The 21,917-nt window shown below is 33.7% G+C and overlaps 2 protein-coding genes and 1 long non-coding RNA gene across 3 annotated transcripts in view; all 3 read right to left on the bottom strand.

Moving 5' to 3' along the window:
• The window catches only part of LOC133205865 (uncharacterized), a 63,500-nt gene extending 61,611 nt beyond the window's left edge, over positions 1-1,889 (bottom strand). The window contains exon 1 of the long non-coding RNA XR_009723673.1: positions 1,806-1,889. This is a non-coding gene — a long non-coding RNA (uncharacterized LOC133205865). The remainder of the gene's footprint in view (positions 1-1,805) is intronic.
• A 10,014-nt stretch (positions 1,890-11,903) lies between these two features.
• LOC133205126 (uncharacterized) lies at positions 11,904-13,810 on the bottom strand. The gene is made up of 5 exons (XM_061340867.1): positions 13,664-13,810; positions 13,294-13,438; positions 12,570-12,737; positions 12,130-12,222; positions 11,904-11,950 (listed from the first exon to the last, which is right to left on the bottom strand). Exons 1-5 carry the CDS (start codon positions 13,808-13,810, stop codon positions 11,904-11,906), a joined length of 600 nt encoding a protein of 199 aa, XP_061196851.1.
• A 5,210-nt stretch (positions 13,811-19,020) lies between these two features.
• Positions 19,021-20,800, bottom strand: LOC133206405 (uncharacterized). Its single transcript, XM_061342374.1, has 6 exons — positions 20,651-20,800; positions 20,451-20,555; positions 20,078-20,153; positions 19,526-19,672; positions 19,228-19,331; positions 19,021-19,108 (listed from the first exon to the last, which is right to left on the bottom strand). Exons 1-6 carry the CDS (start codon positions 20,786-20,788, stop codon positions 19,058-19,060), a joined length of 621 nt encoding a protein of 206 aa, XP_061198358.1. The 5' UTR covers positions 20,789-20,800; the 3' UTR covers positions 19,021-19,057.
• Positions 20,801-21,917: the final 1,117 nt, after the last annotated feature.

Below are 21,917 nucleotides of genomic sequence, written 5' to 3'. Positions count from 1 at the left end.
GGTCTAAAATCTTAATTTTGTCGCAACAAACGTACAATGACCTTGTAATAATTTACGTGATGTTTCCCTAAAAAAAAAAAAAAAAAAAAAAAAAAAAACACCGTTACTTGCACACCGTTACTTGTTTAAAATTCCATGGACATTGCTCCTAAGAACATAAATTATTTAATCCTTGGTCGTGTTAATTATTAAAATGTATATATATGTACATCTTTTCCTTGTCTTTCTTAAGATTTTATACATTAGCCAAAATACATTTCCAATAGTCATTTCCTGAAGGAGCTTATTGACAATTCTGTTCTTAAAAAGCTGTAAAGTCAGGCAAGTTATCTGGTCTTCTGTCCACTCTTGTGCCCTGTTAAATCAAACAATCTTAACAAAAAATAAAATAAAATAAAATAAAAGCATTCAGCATTTAAAAGTTCTGATCAATCATCCTTATCTTAAAACTTTAAAATACACATGGAAACGAAGGATAATTCGCATTCAGACCAAACTAATTTAAATTTGTCTGTAATAAACCAATGCCAAAGAAATCATCTGAAGTGTAAAATTTAGATGTAGTTTTTGGTATCTTGATGAATTAGTTAAATGATAAAGTGAGTAAAGAACAGGGAAAATCCACTGCAAGCGGAAAAATTATGAATACAAAAATCCACTGACAGTAGAGAGATAATGAATACCAAATATCCACTGACAGAAGATTGATTGATTGTATGTTGTTTAACGTCCCAATCGAGAATTTTTCACTCATATTGAGACATCACCGTATGCCGGTGAAGGGCTTCAAATTTAGACCAGTACTCGGCAGTAAGGGCCATTGAGCAGTGAGGGTTTTTTATCGTTCCAACGCCTACTGTGACACGGGATCTCAGTTTTTAAGGTCTCATCCCAAAGACCCGTGACTTTTACTTCTAGTGGCGGGCGCTTGGCGAAGGAACATCACTCACATCACATGGTTACCTTTTAGGTTTGACACGGCGCGGCGAACGAGAATCGAACCCGGGCCTCCCGATCACGAAGCGAGCGCCTTACCACTAGGCTACCGTGACCGGTTACTGATAGAAGAAAAATTATGAATAGCAAAAATTTACTAACAATAGAGAAATTATTAATACAAAATATCCACTGACAGTAAAGAGATTATGAATACCGAATATTCACTGACAGTAGAGAGATAATGAATAACAAATATCCGCTGACAGTAGAGATTATGAATACGAAATATTCACTGACAGAAGAAAGATTATGAATAGTAAAATTCCACTGACAGTAAGGGGGAAAATGAATACCGAATACACACTGACAGTAGAGAAAATGAAAACCGATTACACACCGACAGTAGAGAGATAATGAATACTGAATACCCACTGACAGTATAGAGATCATGAATACAGAATATCCACTGACAGTAGTGAGATTATGAATACAGAACATCCACTGACAGTATAGAGATAATGAATACAGAATATCCACTGACAGTAGAGAGAGTATGAATATTAAATTTCTGACAACAGAAAGATTGTTAATACCGAAAATCCACTGACAATCGAGAGATTATGAATATCAAAAATCCACTGACAGTAGGGAGATTATGAATACCGAATATCCACTCAGCGTTGCCTGATACTAGTTTATTTTTTAGCGACGATACGAGAAAAATATGATCGCCTGACCATCAGTTTAATTTTCACTCAGATATAAATCGTTGCATACATGTAATTATTTATCTGCTTTATTCATAGATTCTCGCTGAAGTTTCTAGTTGTTTCTACAAAAATTTTCAACATACACGAACGACTAACCTTTTTAAAACAGATTTTCGGTGGTGTAAAAATGGAAGCATCTCTAATTCCCATTGTCATGTTGTAGAAAATCCACAAAGATTGTTCTTCTAAACAAATAAATACAATTAATAACATGCAATCCAGTACCTATATGTATGAAGAACAATTGAATAAAGCTAACTTAGAGAGCTCTGTTGCCTGAATTCTGCATTCATTTTTTCTCGTGTTTGTCTAAATAACAACATACCGCGGCGTACGAACACAAAGTGTAGGATTTAAAAATCTAGCAATTAACAAAATATGGCTAATTTGTTGAAAGTGGAGTTAACATGAAATAAAGTACATCATGATAATAAAATATGTACCTGGTTGGGGGATCTTTGAGGTGATCTGAGCTAACTCTACATGGGTACAGTTTGGTCCCACGGTGACGAGTCGTGTGAAACCGTTTACTATGAACATGTACGTATCTACCTTAATTGTGTTAGGCGATACACCCACAAATGATTGCCGGACTAATTTGGCTCCAGCTGTAATATATATTATTGCCTCTATAATAATATTGTGATTTTATTATGTACTTTTATAATTCGATTAGATTCGATATATCAAAATGATAATCTTTGCTCCAAATTGATTTATTTTTTATATACCGAGAGTCTGTAGCCTTTTATTTTTTTTTTTTTACAAAAATCCTACGATTAAGATTAAAATTTCACAACTCTGTAATTTCTTTGTTTGCTAAAGATACTAATTTTTTGAAGGACTATTCACAAAACGTGTATATTGGTATGTAATAGAAATATAAGATTTGTTTTGACCTACAATAATTTAAATACTTTTTTGGAGAATTGAAAGTTTTGTCTTAATCGTAAGAAATTTTTTGAAAAGGTCTACTGGTACAAATAGAATTCAGTCCGACCTGGGATACAGGATTGGTTAGAAGGACCCGTCACTGTAACATGGCACCAGCCTTTTCCCCATTCGTAGGACTTATTCTGAAAGTAAAAACAAGAATATCTACCTGATTCAAAATACTATTCACTTTAAATAAAGATACAGTGTGGCCACTGTTTTTATATTTATTTTTATTGTTATCCGATATTGGCGTTTACCTGCGTATATTTACATTCCTTTAATGTTTTCTCCTTTATTTCTTTTTAAAAATTCATTTTGATATCATTTGGTGTAATAATAATGATTTACTTCTAAACTTGTTAGATTTTTTTTTTTTTTTTTTTTTTTTTTTTTAAGAAACCACTTGTTACTCCAAATTTTGAAGACGTGCCTAATGTTCACTTTTTCATAAACATTAAATCAATGTAACGTAAGTTTATACATACTTTCATCCACTTTATATGAATTAACAAAGATAAAAATATATTCCAAAATAATCTTTTAAAAGGTACAAATCCAAGGAACAAAATGCTATTATACCTAAAATGATGTTTTTCTAATTTATTTCTATAGCAAGGCTTTTTATTTTATGATTGAATAATTCCTATCTCTCTGATTGGCTGGGATCCAACGTGATAGAAAAAATACTACGTTATATTCAGATGCACGTGACCTTCCAAGTTAATATAAGGATTTATTTTCTTTACATTGGTCTAAAAATAGATCGGGAAATTCCAAATTTATACAAATAGTTTTGGAAATCTACTTTACTTGCTACCGACTTCCACTCAGGTGAACATAACAATAGGGAGTATATAATTTGGGGTAGGGTTGCTTTTCGTAAATTTTGAACGTAAATTTTTACTTTTTATTTAGACTAAAAATATTCATTGAAAGGCTGGTCCCCCACTAATGGACCTTAATCCCCCATTCCTAACCCCACCCCAACCCTAAAGCAAAATATGAAGTTAAGAGAATTCTCTTTTCGTGGCGGCTAATCAAAGAATTTTTTTCAGCTGTCAGTTTTCCCTGATAATGCCCCCTTTCAAAATCGATCCTCTAAAAGAGCCTGACATTATTTTTTCTTTTTTATAGCAACTAAAGTAGATTTTAAAAAATCCAAATTAATATCACTGGTAATGTTTATTTAACCCTGCTTCTCTCATTGCATATAGCTAGGACTTCAGCAAATGTAAACAAGTAAAATGGCACGAACTGCTTAATGAGTTTCTATGATTTAATCATTGAATCGTATAATAAAACAATTATTGCTGTTTTTTCATTCAATACGATGATTTAGCCACCTTCGGGCTCGGTGAATATTGTACTCCTCAGGTGGCTAAATCCTATTGACCTCGAAAACAGCAGTTATTGGATATTATTGTATGTAAATGTGCTATCATCTGTAAACATTCAAAAGATCAGAAAGGAATTTTCAAATTCAATTAAATTATCCTCTCTTTTTTTTCATTAAATTTAAATTCAAGTCATTGTTGATATTTGGAGAATCTTAAAAAATGATTTGCCGTTGTTTTCTGACTTGCAATTATATTTAAATTCTTCCAAATATTAAGGGGATACCAGGGCGATCATTCATACTCAAACTGACCGATGAAAGGAATGATTCATGAAATATGGAGAAATATGGAGAACAGTATTCAAGCTCACAGTCCATTTAAGCAATACAAATCGGGATTAGAGCAAACACGGAGCTCCGAAAACATAAAAAAATTTCAAATTTCTTTTCTATTTTATTTTTTTCTAAAAAAGAAGATTTTAGATGCATTACCCTGAAGTCAGATTTCCGTATGATATATATCGATCGTTCTGAAAGTTTTACAGAAAATTAAGCTTTTTGCAGAAAGATAGATTTTTTGGCTGGCCGAGAAGAAGTTTGACAATGGTTAATTTTATTTGTATGAGGAATGTTTTCATTAGAATAATTTATACTTACGGCTGCGTAATCATCTATTCGGTCGTATTCGTTTTCTTTGGAGTCAGTCACGACATGTGTTGCTGTTCTCCGAGACTTCGCATCATATGAATACATCTAGAAAGAAATACAAAATTAAATCATATACATTGTGTAAACACCAAAGCAAAAATAAATATTTTATTTTAATTCAAAATAAATCCTTAAAGATGTCAGATAAGTTTTTGAAACCCATCAGAAATTCAACTGCAGATCCCCAATTTCTTACCATCAACTCATAAACACTGTTATTTTCTACAAATATGACTTACCAATGTTTTAAAGCTTGATAATGACATTAACCTGTCGATGTAGGTCTGGAACTGAAGGGGTGGACAACACTGGGGGACAGTCCCGGGGGTAAGAGAGGCCAATAGGCCGGCAAACAGGAGGGAGGCAATGGCAGGCATTTTAGAAGTTTATTTAGTCGCACAGTAACCGTCAAAATGTTCCTGCCGGTCCAGATGGAAAATTACCCAATTTATATGAGGACAAATGTTTCCTTATCATTCAATAAATCCACAGAAAAAATAGCACAGAGAGGAGTACGGACTTCGGACTCTCAATTAAGGAGTCATCTCAAAACATAGGATTAAATCCACTTTGTACGCTAAGCATGAAATCATTTGATTATTTGCAAATACATGTAAATCTCTTCAATGGCACTTATTATCACGCCAGTACAATTGATCTACTTCTCTGAAATAATAACGTGAGAATAAATGCAGAAAAATATTTTACTTAAACATTTCAGTCAGGCTAAAAATTCAGAACACATACCGAAAGGTTCAAGCACGAAGAATTTAGTAAGGTCTTCGAGAGTAAAAGCAGTGTATTGCTCCTAATAAAGATTTTCACACTGAATTGATTCTGGATTTCTTTGCTTACCCTATCACAAAGTATGTGAACGTTGACAGGGGATGTTTACTCCTCCTTTACACCCGATCCCACCCCTGATGTTTTAAGAATTTTGAGCACGACTACTGTTCGTTATCTTTCTATTTAATTATAAAGAATGGAAATGTATCATATGGTTATATTTTTAATGGTACATCAATACAAGCTTGAATTTCTATTAGCGACACTATTATTAATTTTTGAATGATTTAAGGAAGTTGGTGTAAAGTATCTTTCATTGCACCTTGAAGTTTGACCCAATGTTCTTGATACGCCCCGATTATACTTTATTGATGACTGAATTGGATTAATTTCCTTCTGTCTACAGTTGTTTTAAAGCTCTGAACGAAATGAATTTAGGGTTGTCCCTCAGTTGTTAAGTACTGGAATAAAACATTTCCAGTATAATACACTGATTTCACATAGTGTACTACAATTTTCTTTATATTTCATCATCAAAGTAAATCATATCATAACAGAGTCTTGGATATTTTTCAAATAAAATGTGAATAAAAACATTATTAAACAAAATAAAATTAATCAAAACCATGGATATGAAAAAAGCAATATGTAATAAGGTATCTACTAAAGACTGCATGTTTTTGATAATTATTTTGTTATACACATTATGCAATGCAAAAGTTCTTCTGATTAATTTAATTTAATACAATTTCATAGCCATAAGTTTTCATATGGGAAAGTTAAGCTCGCTATCTTTTTTCAGGGAGATGTTTTGAGGGAGGGGGTGGGGCTCATTGAAAGAATCATGCCACATATGTATTCATTATGAAGGAGAATATTAAGCCGCATTAAGTGTGGTTTACCTAACCACTTTATTGATGCAGATAAACGTACATATAATGTTTTTGTTTGATGACTGACATAGATTTTGTCTTACCTTTCTCTGATGTAGATTAAAGAATAAAGATACCAATTGCAAAGTTCAAATGTCCAATACATATATTGACGCCTTTTACCCAACATCAGATTATCGAAATCATTGCGAGAAGGGACACAATTTAGAATTTAATAGGTTTTCGAAATGATATTGACACTAGGGAGAGACTCTGATGTGTCGATGTAGGTTTGAAACTGAAGGGGTGGACAACTCTGGGGGCAGTCCGGGGTCCCGGGAATCAGGGAGACAGGCAGACCGACAAACAGGAGGAAGGCAATGATAGACATTTCAGAAGTTGTGTTTAGTCGTGCAGTATAACTCCAGTGTTTCCAGGGGTCTGTATTTTTACCTTTTCCTTGTCAAGTTGATTTATATTGTTTATGATTTTTATTATGGACTGATCACCATTCGTCATTAATTTTAATATTCCTAATGTAAACTCTAGTTGTTTACCTTTAATTTAGAATTTAAAAACTGGTCTCATTAATCAGTATTGAAATAATATTAAGTTTTGTGTCTAATGATTAACAGCTGACTGTCACTATCAGTTCTCTTTTTTTGATACAATTAAATGGATATCAGTTCACTTCGAGGACTTTAAAGTCCACGAGTGTTATATTTTGCACCTGATAGAGCAACGTAACTATATAATTATAACAATAAACCTCATTTCCAAGACATTTTTAAAGGGTTCTCAAAGGTCCAACAGGCACATGGATTTTTTCTTATCCTGGCATATTTCTGCAATGTCAGAATAAGGGAAAACATTTCTTTTGGAAGTTTCAGGTATTTGTAAAAAAAAAATCACTCTGATTCTTCACTGAGGTTGATATTAAAAGGATGCTGGAGGTCCTCATTGACAACATCTATGTAGTGTTTGGAGACCAGGTCTTCCAACCATCTGTTGGAATTCCATTGGACACTTATTGTGCTCTTATATTACCCGACCTATTTTTATATTCATATGAAGCAGATTGTATTCAAAACACTTCTACATGAGAAGAAAAAACACTGAGTTGCCTTTAACGCATCATTCAAATATATCCACGACGTTTCATCAATTAATAATTATCACTTCCATTCATACGTCGACTCGATATAGTCCAGTGAACTCGAAATAGAAGGCAACAGAGTCTGCGACATCTGTTTCATATTTGGACGTTTTACTGACTATAGCTAGAGACGATAAGGGCAACTTACAAATAAATTGTATGACAAACGACTTCAGTTTTTCCATTGTCAACTTTCCTTATTAGTCCGGAGGGGACTATAGGTGTCTACCTCTTTTTTCTGTCTGTCTGTCCCTCCATGTGTCTCTAGTTCTGTGCCACTTAGTTTTCCGCATTTTTCTTAAATGCTTGCATATGTTGAGCTGATTTTTAGTTTGTGAGGGGTGCCTTGATGAGTTACAGCTCAAGTTTACATTTCGTTCCGTTTCGCTGCTTTTTGATGGAATAATGGCCTTTTAAAATTTTTAAGGGGAGCCAGATTTCCTTCTTGGTTTTTCTGAATATTTTTCCTAAATGCAGATATTGAGCTGATTTTTTGATATGTTAATCTATTTTAATGAGTTTGGGTCAAGTTCGCATTTTGTTCCGCTTCAATGATTTTTATGAAATTACGGCCCTTTTTATTTTTAAGGAAAACTAGATTACGCTTGCCAGCAGGGGGCTAGAACTGCTTAGACAATACTCTCGGAATGCTTGTTAATGTAGTAATATTCAATTATTACCTGAATATGGTGTCCAGAACCTGCTCGGAATACGATCAATTTTAATAACCATGGCAGGATACTGACAGATAAGTTGATGTTGACTTCAACAACCTCGTTTAAAGCCATAAATATTAATGATAGGTTTATCCGCTAATAAGGTCATTATAACGATCATAAAATTTACGTAAATTTTATGACCGTTATAATGACCTTATTATCAGATACAACCAATCATTGGGTCATATTTTGACTGACATATTTCATACAAATTGTTAGGCCTTATTATGCTAAGTTTAACTACAGATTACTCTTTCTGATCAATGCATAGGGCTCACTGTGGGCGTGACCGGTCAACAGGGGATGCTTACTCCTCCTAGGCACCTGATCCCATCTCTGGAACACAACTTCACAGATATGTATTGTTTTAGGGTTTTTTTTTTTTAGAATCATCACCGTTCATTTTCTTCACATTTTCATCTTAGAATTTTATAAATACATTGTCCGTATATTTGGGTAGGTAAAGAATACAAATCCAGATACATGTGAAGAATTTATCACTAATGTATGAAACCATCAGCAAGACTACTGTATTTGTTGGTTAATTGAGTGAAGTATTTATAAAAATACTAACACTTCATTTCTTATTTGCAATTTTTTAACCAATGATATTATTCTGAATTCTAAAAGAAATTTTGATATTATTCATTTATGGAAGAAAATTCCTCGATCGTCTTCTTCTGCCAGCAACGTGAAGGGAACTCTACAAATAAAACGTTTACATGTAAAAACGTTCAATTTGTGGCATGTGTTTTAAGAATGAAAAAGGTAAATAAATCAATCAAAATAAATACATTAAAATCAAGTTAGCTATTTTGATAACGTATTTCTTGACTTACAAGTCCTTGTTTATCACAGATAATGGGAGGAGTAAACACACTTCTGTCCTTGATCCCGGTTGAAAAGTTTGAGTACAAAAGAAACTCAGAGTGGCCCTTTTCCTCTGTAAACATCAATTTACGTGTTAGAAAAGTAACAACGGCTTAACAACGTTATCAATGTAAACAACGCTTTAAAGAAACATAAAAGAGAAGTGTCCTTATTTTGTGAGGTCTCATGAACTCATGAAAGGTATAAAAACAATGAAATCTTTCACAGTTATCTCTCCTTTTGAACGTGAGTCCACCAGTACCCATTTCCAAGAATAAAATTTTTAGTTTATCTTGTTTACTGTTTGAAAAGTGTCCCTCTACTGGAATACAGTCCTCTGTGACAGTGATATACATGTCGTGGTTATCTTTGTTGTATTTATACATATGTATCGGTGTCTCTCTGGGTGGCTCTCCAAGATATGATTGTCCTAGGAAGTTAGCCTCCTCTAATATCAAGGAATAAAGAAGCTTTTATACAATGGCACTTGAAATTGATTTCAAAAAACAAGTTATTTCTTCTTAAGATTGTAGAGTTTTGTAGTGATGAAATGTTGACATGGCAGGAAAAGAATTCGGCGATAAGTTGTGTACCTTACCTGGTATACAAGGATCACTGAAATTTCCTAATGGAAGGATAAGACAGGCACCATTGGCCAAAACGTATTCTTTTCCCTTGGGTAAAAGATGTTACTTTTTTATTGTAAAACTGCACCTCTTTATAGTAATATGATACAAGTAGAAAATATTAATTAAGATTCACCAACATCTAATTTAGATGCTTACATGTAAAAAATTCTTATCTTCTTAAATAAAACTATTGTTTAATGTGAATGCATTTGCTATAATAACTATGCTATACTATCATGTACTATAATATTGCTTCAATTAGGCGGAAACTTGTCTTGGGGAGGGGGGATAGGAATCTATCATTAGGGTTCTATAGTGACATACATGTATTTTTGCTAATAAATTTATCTCTTTCTTCCAGTATATCTTCAGAATATAAGATATAGCAAATTAAAAAATTCTGAATAATATATCTTGACCAACTATGTTTTCACACCCTCTTTCTAGACAACGATGTTTGGAAACAAGATATAATACTTACTTCTTTATAGTCCATGATGATATTGGAAGTGACATTTTTGGTGTAGCTAATGGAATGTACTGCCATTTTTTTCTCAACAGTGTCATATGACAAACGCTGCATTCCCTTCAATATAAATTCACTTACTTTCAAGAGAGATTAAATGAGAAAATTTAAAAATGCGTTTGAAATATAAAATGTAAAACCGTACCCTGTCAGCAACACCAGTATTAAATTCTACTTGGAAGCTATCTATGGTAACTTCGTACTGTCTTGGTGGACAGCACTGCCCAAAAACGCCAACCACGTGAAGCAAAATCAGAAAGCTTCCGTCAGTCACCATTGTTTTCCGAGATATGTTTGGGAAGCGGCTAGTTCGGATTCTAAGTTTGCAGATCGTTACCACGTTGATAAAACTTTTCATCAGTGTAAGTAAACGCTATTATCGTGACCATAACTGTTGGGCAATGGAAGAGAGCGTATCGTGAAGCGGTCATCATTCTAGAGCTAGAAAGGCTTGCTGTAGCTTAACATGCCTGAAATCTAGGGAGACTATTGCATCACTAAAACTAAAAAAGCGAGCTCACTAGCTGGCAGTATAACTTCCCTATATACGCTACACTAGTAATCGTTTACAAATTACAATTGATATACAATGACAGGGCTATTCAACTTGACAACACAGGGCTAGATGCTTATGGACCATATGAGTTTAGATTTGATTTTTTTTCAGCACTAGTACAAATATTTGACAATTTGAATTCAATTGTTAATTTTAACTTTTTTCAAAACCATATTAACACATTTCGACGACTACTTTTGTTTTCCTTTTGTTTAGAATTGCATAATTATTTAATTGAATCTATTACACTGAACATACAAGGTCTGGAAATTTAATCAAAATTCTTGATCGTATAAAGAGACCAATCTCATAGATTATATGTGGAATGAACCTGAATAATTTCTTTATGAGATCATGAAATTTAAGTGAAATGTATGGAGATAACGAACAGTATTCAAGCTCAAAAGTCCATTAAACATTACAAAAAAGGTACAGATCAAACACGGACCTCCAAAACATTAGAGGTGGGATCAGGTGCCATGGAGGAGTAAGCATCCCCTGCCGACCGGTCACACCCGTCGTGTGCTCCTTGTCATGAACGGGAAATAACGGAAAAATTCGTCGACCATTCAGTGTGTAAATAATGGCCTAACAATTAGTATGAAAAACGTCAGTCAGCATTTGATTCTATGATGAAGAGTTTTCAATGAAGAGTTTTATAAAACTCTTTATAGGCTGTTTATCACTTCCTTATGATAAAAACTATTTTACATAATGTATAATTTATTTTTCATTATATCTATAAAATTTATCAAATAAACATATATTTTTCCCCACTTTTCGATTTATTTTCTGCTTTTATTGAAAAAAGATTTCAAGTTTTATTAAACTCTTATATTGAAAACTTTATAATAGGAAGAAATCTTGAAACAGTGAAGACAAAAGTGTTGAATTCAGGTCATCTTTAATTTTCTCCACGTGTTAAATTGAACATTGAACAAGAAGAATCCTTATGTCTGCTAAAAAATTCAACATCTGAATGATTCTATGAAATATATACAATGTACAATGTTATGTTATTTAGTGGTTATTGTTATGTTCAAGAAAGGTTGCAGCCTTCATCTCAGAGGAAAGGTTTACTTCGATATATTCTAAGACGGCTAGTTAGGAAAGAAGGAATATCTGACTATACCGTGACTCTTGTATCCTGAAAAGACAACAGTATATGAAAAATTATACAAACCTTCCCATGACTTTGCTTTACTCTATTTTATGAAATATTTTTTTTTTTTTTATAAATATTAAAATGTAAAGTATTCCCTTATCAACATTTCAGCAAAATAAAGAAAAATTTCAGACAGAAAAGTTTTTAAAAAAAAATCATACTTGCCTGTTTAAAGCATATCTCTGGAGGTGTAAAGATAGATAAATCTTTAATGCCCATGGTCATATTATAGAAAATTCTCATCAACTGTCCATCTGTAAAGGGATTATTGAATATGTCACATAACCTGAATTTCCTAGTATTTGTCAACGCTTTAGGGCATAAGCAACGTAGTTTGAACTTTAATGTCCTTTCCCCTGTAGTTAAAGAGTCCCAATACTTAAAGGAATTGTTTGCTACATTTTAATCTCTATATATGCTGTTGTATACTTCTTCTAAAACAAGTTTGGATAAACAAAACATAAAGAATATATGTTTAGTATTTTTTAAGAATATCTTGAAAAATTATCAGTAGGTAAGGTGCGTTGCATATGTCCTTAAACATAAGTTATGGGACTTTTTTGAGAATACATATGGATCAAATGAGATACATATTTTGTACCAGGTTGAGGGGTCTTTGAGGAAATGGAAACCATCTCTACAGGGGTACAATTCTCTCCCACGGTAGTTAATCCCATCAGGCTGCTTTCTATAGTCACCATGTAGGTCTCCAACTTCATAATATGAGGAGACACACCCATAAAAGAATGCCGGACTAAATGGGCTCCGACTATGATATAAAGTTTATGATTTACACGTAGAAGTAAAATAGACGGATATAACTCTAACTTGTTTTCTACGATCTGTAGTCATTTTTTTTTTTGGGGGGGGGAGTATTTTTAAACATAAAAAGCTCCATAAAATCCATGCAATTAGACCTGGGATGCAACTTTGGTTGAAGGGACCCGTCAGTGACACGTGACAAATTCCTCTCGCCGAGATGTAGGATTTACCCTGGTGAAAAATAAAAGATATAAATTGAATATGAATGGTTACATTTGTCATGCCTCATCAAGTAGAGAATATATGTATAATGATTGGTAATCCATCTAAACTCTTGAAATACAAACTGTAGAACAAGAGATATAGTTTCGAATGAATTTCAGTTCGTGTTCATTTTTAACAATACTACCTCAGAATAGATACAGGAAAAGTATGGCAGAAAACAACTGTCAACCGATTATATAAGCAATATTTCATGATGGAAGAGCTCGCCATTTTCAGACAAATTCTGGTTTTGTTACCTAGAATTATTTTCTGTCCCACATCATATCTTATCAACTAACCATATACAGAAATGTCACCAGAGTTACATATAACATTATAAAAGCTTACAGCAGAGTAATCTTCTATTTGGTCGAATTCGTCTTCCTTAGATGAAGCGACAACATGAGTTCTTAGTTTTTTGGATTTAGCATCATAGGAGAATTTCTGTAGCAAATCGAAACAGATAAGTCGAATATTAGTATATCTCCTTCAGAAAATCAAAGTACTAAACATACTGATGGAGGTTGATTGTAATGACTGTTTCAGTAATGTTTGTTACCTTATATAATTATATCTCCAACAGAAAAAAGTATTCAAACCTTCGATTATTTCTCTTCAGCTGATATATAAACACCGGTGCTTACCTGTATATTATGATCTTGGACTCACCAGCGTTTGAAAGCGTTTATCCATGGTACTTGAGAGGGATGTCATTGTGTCAATGTAGGTCTGGAACTGGGGAGGAACACAGCATTCTGACGTACTTCCGGGTATCATCAAGACGGACAATGCGAGTATTAGTAAGGAGACAAACATCTTTGAAGTGGTTTTGTTTTATTTTTTATGATTCTTTGTTTAAATTTGAAATTACAGCTTTCTGTGCAGACTCTATACAATATAAATCGGCAATATTTTTTTTTATTAAAGATTTTAGTACATTTGATATTTTTTACATGAGTTATGTTCACACTGTAAAATATCAACCAAAACTACGTCTGTGTTAAAAGCACAGTACTACATGTAAAAAATGTTAAATGAATTCACCTGATCCCACCTCTGATGTTTTGGAGGTCCGAGTTTGCTCTGCTCTTATTTTGTATTGTTTAATGGACTTTTGAGCTTGAATACTGTTCGTTATCTCCATATATTTTATTTGCTAAATTGACGTTGTTTGATTATTCAAACTGAGGTAAAAGCTCAAATGTGGAGCCTCTCTGATCACATTTTGTCTGGTGTTCGTCTGTCTGCTCTATAAACTTTTCAGATTTTTGACTTCTTCTATCCTTGGAAAAGGGTTTGACCCATCATTTACCAAAGGATGCTTTGTTGCAAGTTTGGTTGAAATGTGCCCTGTGGTTCTTGAGAAGAAATCGAAAATGTTAAAAGTTTACAGAAAAACGGACAATGGACAAAATGTTATCAGGAAAGCTCACTTGAGTTTTCAGCTCAGTTGAGCTAAAATCTTTAGAAATCTTCTTATCAAGAAAGGAAAGCCATGATTATTCATATCTATAAGGAAACATCCTCAGGTAGTGTATATTCAAATTTTTACAAATCATGACCCCCTTGGGTAGGCTGGGCCCACAAAGGGAGTGAAATTAAGGAGATAACGAACAGTATTCAAGCTCAAAAGTCCATTAAACAATACAAAATAGGAGCAGAGCAAATACGGACCTCTAAACATCAGAGGTGGGATCAGGTGCCATAGAGGAGTGAGCATCCCCTACCGACCGGTCACACCCGCCGTGTGCTCCTTGTCATGATTGGGAAATAACGGAAAAATCCGTCGACAATTCAGTGTGTAAATAATGGCCTAACAACTTGTATGAAAAACGTCAGTCAGCATTTGACTCAATGATAAATTGTATTTGCTGACAAGGTCATTGTATCGACCATAGAACTTACGAAATGATGACTTTAAACGAGACAGCTGATATTCTTGTTTCATCAACTTGTTTGTCAATAATTTACCTCGTTTTAGAAATTGTACATACGTAGAGCATGCTCTTGCGTATCGAATCAACTGAGAGATATATTCCCCGTATGTAGGTGATGAAGGTATATTGCTGCATAAGTAAGGGAAGTTGACGATTGAAAAGTTAAAGTCATAACGTTTATCATAAAGCTTTTTCAAGTAAAATATCCAAATATGAAACAGATGTGTCAGACTCTGTGGTATCTTTTATCTCAAACTCACCAGGATATATCGTATCGACATAAGAATGTAAATAGCCATTGTTAATTGACAATACGTCGTCGATATATCTAAATGTCGAGTTGAAGGCCACAGCAAGTGTTTTTTTCTTTTCACGTACAAGATTTTGGACAAATTCTGCTTCATATGAATACAAAAAAAGGTCTGCTAATAAGGGGGCGCAATTGGTACCCATGGAAATTCCAATAGATTTTTGGAAGACCTGGTCTCCAAAAATCACATAGATATTGTCAATCAGAAACTCAAGCATCTTTTTAATGTCAACTTCAGAGTACTTTTGTGTACAATCAGAATGTTTTTTAACAAAATAATTTTGCAAATGACCAATGACAAGGTAAGTGAATTTACGAGTTCCATTTTTATTGAAAAAGCAGCTGTCAGTAATAGCAAAAAGCCTGGACTTATATTTATCGTGGGGAATGGTTGTGTATAAAGTTGAAAAGTCGTAAGTTTTTAAGCTGTTGGTTTTGGTAAAATCTTGTTATTTCAAATTTTCCAAAAGTTCCTTGGAATTTTTAAGTATCCACATCTGATTTACACCACTTCTCAAATATATTGTTGCACAGTACTCTTGAAGTTTCTCCTTCGCTACTGTTAATATCTTAGTGAGGAGTAAAGGGAGAGGCTTGGTTGAACATTTACTGAAACCCGCTATGTATCTTTGTTTGTAAGGATTTTTATGAAGTTTCGGAATCCAATATAAATGTGGTAATTCAAATTCATTTTGGTTGTTTGGAATATTAAAAATATTCAAAACTGACATATGATTTTGAAGAATTTCTTCCTTAGAAAGGGAACTATGAGTATAGGTTGGATTACCACTTGTAGAATTAAATCCAAGTTCCTCTAAAATACATTTAATATAATGAGCCTTACAAACAAAGACAATGTTGTTACCTGCTTTGTCAGCAGGGACCAGTACGTACTGATCATGTAATCCATCTAATTCTTTTTTCACTTCTGGATTATTGAATACAGAAGGATAGATGGTTCTCATTTTGCCCCTCAATCTTTTAATGCGCGATTTTAACATACATCTGATACATTTAATCCATTCTGACAAAGTGTCAGTTAAAAATTTACATATTTAAATTAAGAATACAAAGGAGAAGTCTTCTTGTGAAGAACAGCAAAGCCAAGATTTGTCATATTTATATGTAAACATCCTCAGGTAGTGTAGATTCGATTTTGTTCAAATCAGGACCCGCGGGGGTAGGGGTACAGTAGGGCTACAATGTGTGATCAAACTTCTACATTGGAAAACATAAGAAAAATTTAAAAATCACTCTTCCCAAGAACAGCAAAGTCATGATCAGTCATATTTATATGTAAGTATCCTCAGGTTGTGCATGTTAATGATTCTTCAAATCATTACCCTGGGAGTCGAGTGGATCCACGATATGTAAGTTTTACAAAGGAATAGATAGGGAAAAAATCTGCTGTTGAAGATCAGAAGTGCGAGTTACTTAGTTGAGCATTGTGGCCCATGGACCTCTTTGTTTTATGTTTTGCATTGAACCAATACATATTCGATCCTAAATATATTTATCGAGCACTCTGTTTTATCAGGCAAGAAATTGAGAGGATTATATCTGAACTCTGTTGTGTTTAAACTTGCAGAATCAATATACGTATCCTATTTATTACATTGGTATACAGGGGACAAAACACAACTATGAATCTATTTTAGTTTTGAGAGTAATAGAATATCAAACACTCATAGTTTCTGGAATATTTGTATATCACAGCACATTCAATTCATACCTAACAGATATATACTTATTTTAACTACATAAAGACATATACCCGAGGGGCATTTCAAAAGTTCTGGCAACTGGTATATAAAATTTTAACTACGTTACGGATTAAAATGACTCTGATACCACTGTAAAGCTTAGGCAAATATGCATTAGTAGTGACGTCATTTTACATTCAAAATGACGTATAGGTCTGCTAAAATGACGTCATAATTAGGTTTACTCTGTATACTGGGCGTAAAAATGACTGATAAGGAGAACAATTTTTTCGTTGAGCAAAGAGCGTATTGCATAATTCGCTCATTGCTTGGCTTTACGGCAACAGAAATAAAAGCCGATTTAGATGTAGTATATAGAGAGCATGTTCTTTCATATCGAGCAATAGCAAGATGGGTAGTTCAATTTAAAGAGGGTAGAAAATCAATTGAAGATGACCCCCGTTCGGGGCGTCCAGTTTGTGCATATAGCGAAAAGCGAAAAAGAAATCGTCGCTGTTCAAAATACGGTAGCTGTTGATGCTAGATATACAGTTGAGGAAATAGCAGACTTAACTAACATTAATTCGTCAGCAGTTTTTCGTATTTTAAAGGAAAACTTAAAGCTTAGGAAAGTCTGTGCTAGATGGGTGCCGCATCTTCTCTCGGAAGAGCAAAAGCGCATCCGGGTAGAAATGGCTTCACAGTTACTAACAATTTATGAAGATTGTGACCATAGGCGAATAAATGAGATTGTAACTGGTGATGGAACATGGACATATTTTTTTTAACCGGAAACTAAGCTCAGTAATAAAGTTTGGATCGGTGAAAATGATACAAGGCCTCAAATTGCACGCAGAAACCGGTCTGTCCGGAGAGTAATGTACGCCTTATTTTTTGATTCTAAAGGCCCTGTTGCTCAAGTTCCGGTTCCAGAACACAGCAGTGTTACTGGTCAATTTTATGCAGAGAATGTCTTGTCTCAGGTTGTAGAGCACTATAAAACGACCCGACCAACAACCAGTACTAGAGGAATAAAGCTCCTCCATGACAACGCACCTGTCCATAGATCAGAGGTAGTAACCAAATATTTAAAGGAAAATGGTATTTCCGTTTTACCATATCCACCCTACAGTCCTGACCTAGCTCCATGCGATTTTTGGTTGAATGCCGTTATCAAAGAAGCCCTCCGAGGACGGCGATTTGAAAGTCGTCATGCAGTCGGAAGTGCCGTATTCCAGTGTATGAAGCGTATACCGAAAGAGGACTATAGGGCAGCATTTTTCACGTGGATTTCAAGACTGAAAAAGTGTGTCCAGGTCAACGGAGACTATTTTGAGGGATTGATATAATTTAATTTATGATAATGACGCTCATTAATTTACCGCACACCAGTTGCCAGAACTTTTGAAATGCCCCTCGTACCCTGTACTGTTCTGTATAAATATCAGTGTTTAATCAGTGTTCTTAAGGGGGCAGACTTAAAACTAAGATAAAGCGAAAGAACAGTTTCATTTAACATGAAATTAAAAGATTCTTTGCTCAAACAATCTAAAAATTAAAAAAAATGTTTATGTTTTTGCTAAGAAGTGCATATCTTAAATCTCACTGACCTAACTGCAAATATGTGAAATGCTTAAAATACTTTTAAAATGTTTTTTGTTCTCTTCAGAATCAGATAAAAATATTCGGAAAAAAACAGTCAAGAAATGGTTGTAATTAAAAGTTCATTTTTTTTTTTTTTTTTTTTTTTTTGGTTTTGTTTTGTTTACATTGGAGCACCTTGGTGAAATTATTTGGAATGAAATACAATGTATCCTTTTAATTGTTAAGTCAAGACTTTATGATATTTTGCGGGAACAATTCAAATTTAAAGATACAAACAATAGAATAGAAGTGTCATTAGAAAGGAAAGCAAAATAAAAGAAAAATTCAAATCAATCTTTTTTTCTAATTTTTCTGTAATAAATATGAACTTTTCTTTATACAGTATTGTTCATGTTATGTATTATATTGAGTTGACAGAATACCAAAATAAGTTGTTTATTTGGAAAGAAATTTAATCCTTAAAAAGTAATTTACACCGGTAGTACATTTATAAATATGAAATGGCTGATCATATTAATGATATCCCTCGCCTTCTTTGCTTGGTAACGTGAGGAAGGCTCTGAAAAAGGAGATATTTTTATACAGTGTTAGAAATTTGTCATCTTAATGTTGAAGACATTAAATAGACAATGATTCAAAAATCACCACAGGTAATCACGGTCATATTTATGTCCTTACCCTTTCTTGATGAACACAGATGTTGGGAGGAGTAAACACACTCGGATTTGTTATTCCCAAAGAAAAATTGGAATAAACGATGAACTCAATATAACCTTTCTCCTCTGTAAATTACAACATTAAATATTAGCTTTCGAGTTTCAAATTAATATTTACGCCTTTGGAGACTACATCTGATTATCATATAGAGAAACAGTAATAAATTATAAATGGGAATGTCGTTCTTTGAGACCATTAACAGTGGAGTTAAATGACGATCACACATTGTTGTTTACAATATAAATAAATTAAAGTTTACCACTTGAAAAGTGGCCCTCCATTGGTATGCAATCCTCAGTGACTGTGACATACATGTCATTTGTATCTTTTTTGAAGTTATACATGTTAACCGGGACTTCGTTAGGTGGCTGCCCCATGTATGTTCTACCCAACAGTTTCGCTCCCTCTGATATTAAGTAAAAAATAATACTATCAGTGATGACGAGAACAAGTATTTTTGAAGCTGTTTACTTCTCGGTGGAACATCTGATTTATTTTTTAACATGATGTGAATTTCGTCACATAATAATATTGTGCCGCGATTTAAATTTTATCCTGTCTCATGAAATGAGCAACCCATATGGATGCAAAAGCGCCGTATATATTGCAGTTTTTCTTGTATGTCCCTCAAGGAGATCAGAATACTCTGGATGGTAAGGTTCTCGCCAGGGGGTAAATTGTAGAAGTCGAGCGAGGAAATGTTTCTTGTGAGCAAGACTATTAAACCTGTCTTTACTTTTTTTTTCAAAATCCATGGTTTGATCTTACAAATATATTATGTATACAGAGATTATGAAACGGTCCCTCTTACCTGGTACACATGATTCGCTGAAGTTTCCTAACGGAAGTACACGACAGGCACCATTGGCCCAAACGTATTCTTTACCCTTGTACAGAAATAACTAATTGTTAGTACAGAAGCTTTTATAAAAAGTAGTTAAATACGTATATATTGCTTGATATTACAACAAATAAATATTAAAGTCAATTTATCTTACATCTTTCCTTTCAGGAAAATTGTTTTTTTTTTTTTACTTCTCATGAAATACTTGTACTTAGCTTTTGTCACACGCATCACTGCACCAATCCAGTCTCTTTTTAATATTTTCATAGTTCATATAATACCTCCCCCTTATTAGCTCTACCTGTCTAACTAATCTCAGACTAATACAAAGATACCTTACCGCTTTATAATCCATGATGACGTCAGAAGTGATATTTTTCGTGTAGTCTACACCATGTACAGCCAAGCGCTTCCCCACTACATCGTAAGCCACTCGCTGCATCCCCTGGGAGAAATGATCCATAATTTATTTCCGAGCATTTGCTAGTCGAATAATAAAAAGACCAGAAACCTTATTCGAAAAGTAACTCATTGTCTTACCCTTGTAATTGTAACAGCACCGTTCTTCTTTACTGCAGCATAAACATCCTCCGTGACTTCATACTGTTTTGGTGGACAGCAATGGCCCCAGACACCCGCCACAAAGACGCAAATCAGGAACCATCCTCTAAGCTCCATAGCTGTTATTGATATGAGGATACCCGGTTGTGCCAGTCCTGTTTACCATTCCTGAAGTGCTTGATAACAAGTCACATCTGTTTACCAGTGTGTCCTTAACTAACCTTTCAATATCATGTTTTGGGACATTCTTTTTACTACGTTTTAAATTATCGGTTCTTCATTTGGAAATTTTACACTCATACACAGTTTGTCAATACTTATCTACATCAGTTACCTCCGTTAATAACTTTTATGTTTGTGAGTCTTTCGGATCAGACCTTAAAAATGAAAAAAAAGGTGAAGATATCAAACAGTGGTAGATCTCAAAAAATCTACAAATATTACAAATCTGTGAACAGGGCATAAAACAGGGCCCGGAAATTCCAAAGGTGGGATCAGGTTCCTAGGATCAGGATCAGGTTCCCTTGTTGACCTTAAAAATGAAGCTTCGTGTCGCGGCAGTCCTTACCTGACCGTTCAATATCATCTTGATTATATCTAAGACTTTCTTTTTACTATGTTGTAAATTATCAGTTATGTAGCTGGAAACTAGTTGAACATTTTGTATTCATACATAGTTTATCAAAACTAAATACTTGTAATGAGTTATCTCTATTAATATCTTCTTCGTTTTCAGAACGTGGTTTAATTGTTTATGGAAATTTATCATTTCCATGTTTTCAGTGCTAAACATATGAGAAAATATTTAAAAGTTCTCTAACATCATTGCGCCCCGTTGTTAGCAGACCTATTTTTGTATTCATATGAAGCAGAATTTATTCAAAATCATGTACATGAGAAAAAGAAATTTCTTGTCGTGGCCTTCAACTCGACATTTAGATATATCGACGACGTATTATCAATTAACAATAGTTAGTGATCTTGATATAAAAGATTACACCGAGTCTGACACATCTGTTTCATATTTGGATATTTTACTAGAAAAAGACGTTAATGGTAATCTAACAACAAAACTTTAGGATAAACGTGATGATTTTAACTTTTCAATCGTCAACTCGACTTACTTATGCAACAATATACCCTCATCATCTGCATATGAGGTGTATATCTCTCAATTTATTCGATACGCAAGAACATGCTCTATGTATGTACAATTTCTAATACGAGGTAAGTTATTGACGAACAA

Source organism: Saccostrea echinata, unplaced genomic scaffold, assembly GCF_033153115.1.
Source record: "Saccostrea echinata isolate AGI-Se365-2 ecotype Australia unplaced genomic scaffold, CSIRO_AGI_Sech_v1 ptg000054l, whole genome shotgun sequence".
Classification (NCBI taxonomy): Eukaryota; Metazoa; Mollusca; class Bivalvia; order Ostreida; family Ostreidae; genus Saccostrea; species Saccostrea echinata.
The sequence above is the reverse complement of the archived record's forward strand: the minus strand, read 5'-3'. Positions and strand labels throughout refer to the sequence as shown.

Excerpts from the sequence above, each read along its gene's own strand:
- LOC133205126 (XM_061340867.1), bottom strand. The coding sequence starts at position 13,810 with ATGTTTGTCTCCTTACTAATACTCGCATTGTCCGTCTTGATGATACCC. Across the intron at positions 13,439-13,663 it reads ATAAACGCTTTCAAACGCTG|AAATTCTCCTATGATGCTAA; the intron begins GTGAGTCCAAGA and ends GATTTGCTACAG. Across the intron at positions 12,223-12,569 it reads CTCAAAGACCCCTCAACCTG|ATGGACAGTTGATGAGAATT; the intron begins GTACAAAATATG and ends ATCCCTTTACAG.
- LOC133206405 (XM_061342374.1), bottom strand. The coding sequence starts at position 20,788 with ATGGAGCTTAGAGGATGGTTCCTGATTTGCGTCTTTGTGGCGGGTGTC. Across the intron at positions 19,332-19,525 it reads GGAGGGCCACTTTTCAAGTG|AGGAGAAAGGTTATATTGAG; the intron begins GTAAACTTTAAT and ends TGTAATTTACAG. Across the intron at positions 19,109-19,227 it reads TCTGTGTTCATCAAGAAAGG|AGCCTTCCTCACGTTACCAA; the intron begins GTAAGGACATAA and ends CTCCTTTTTCAG.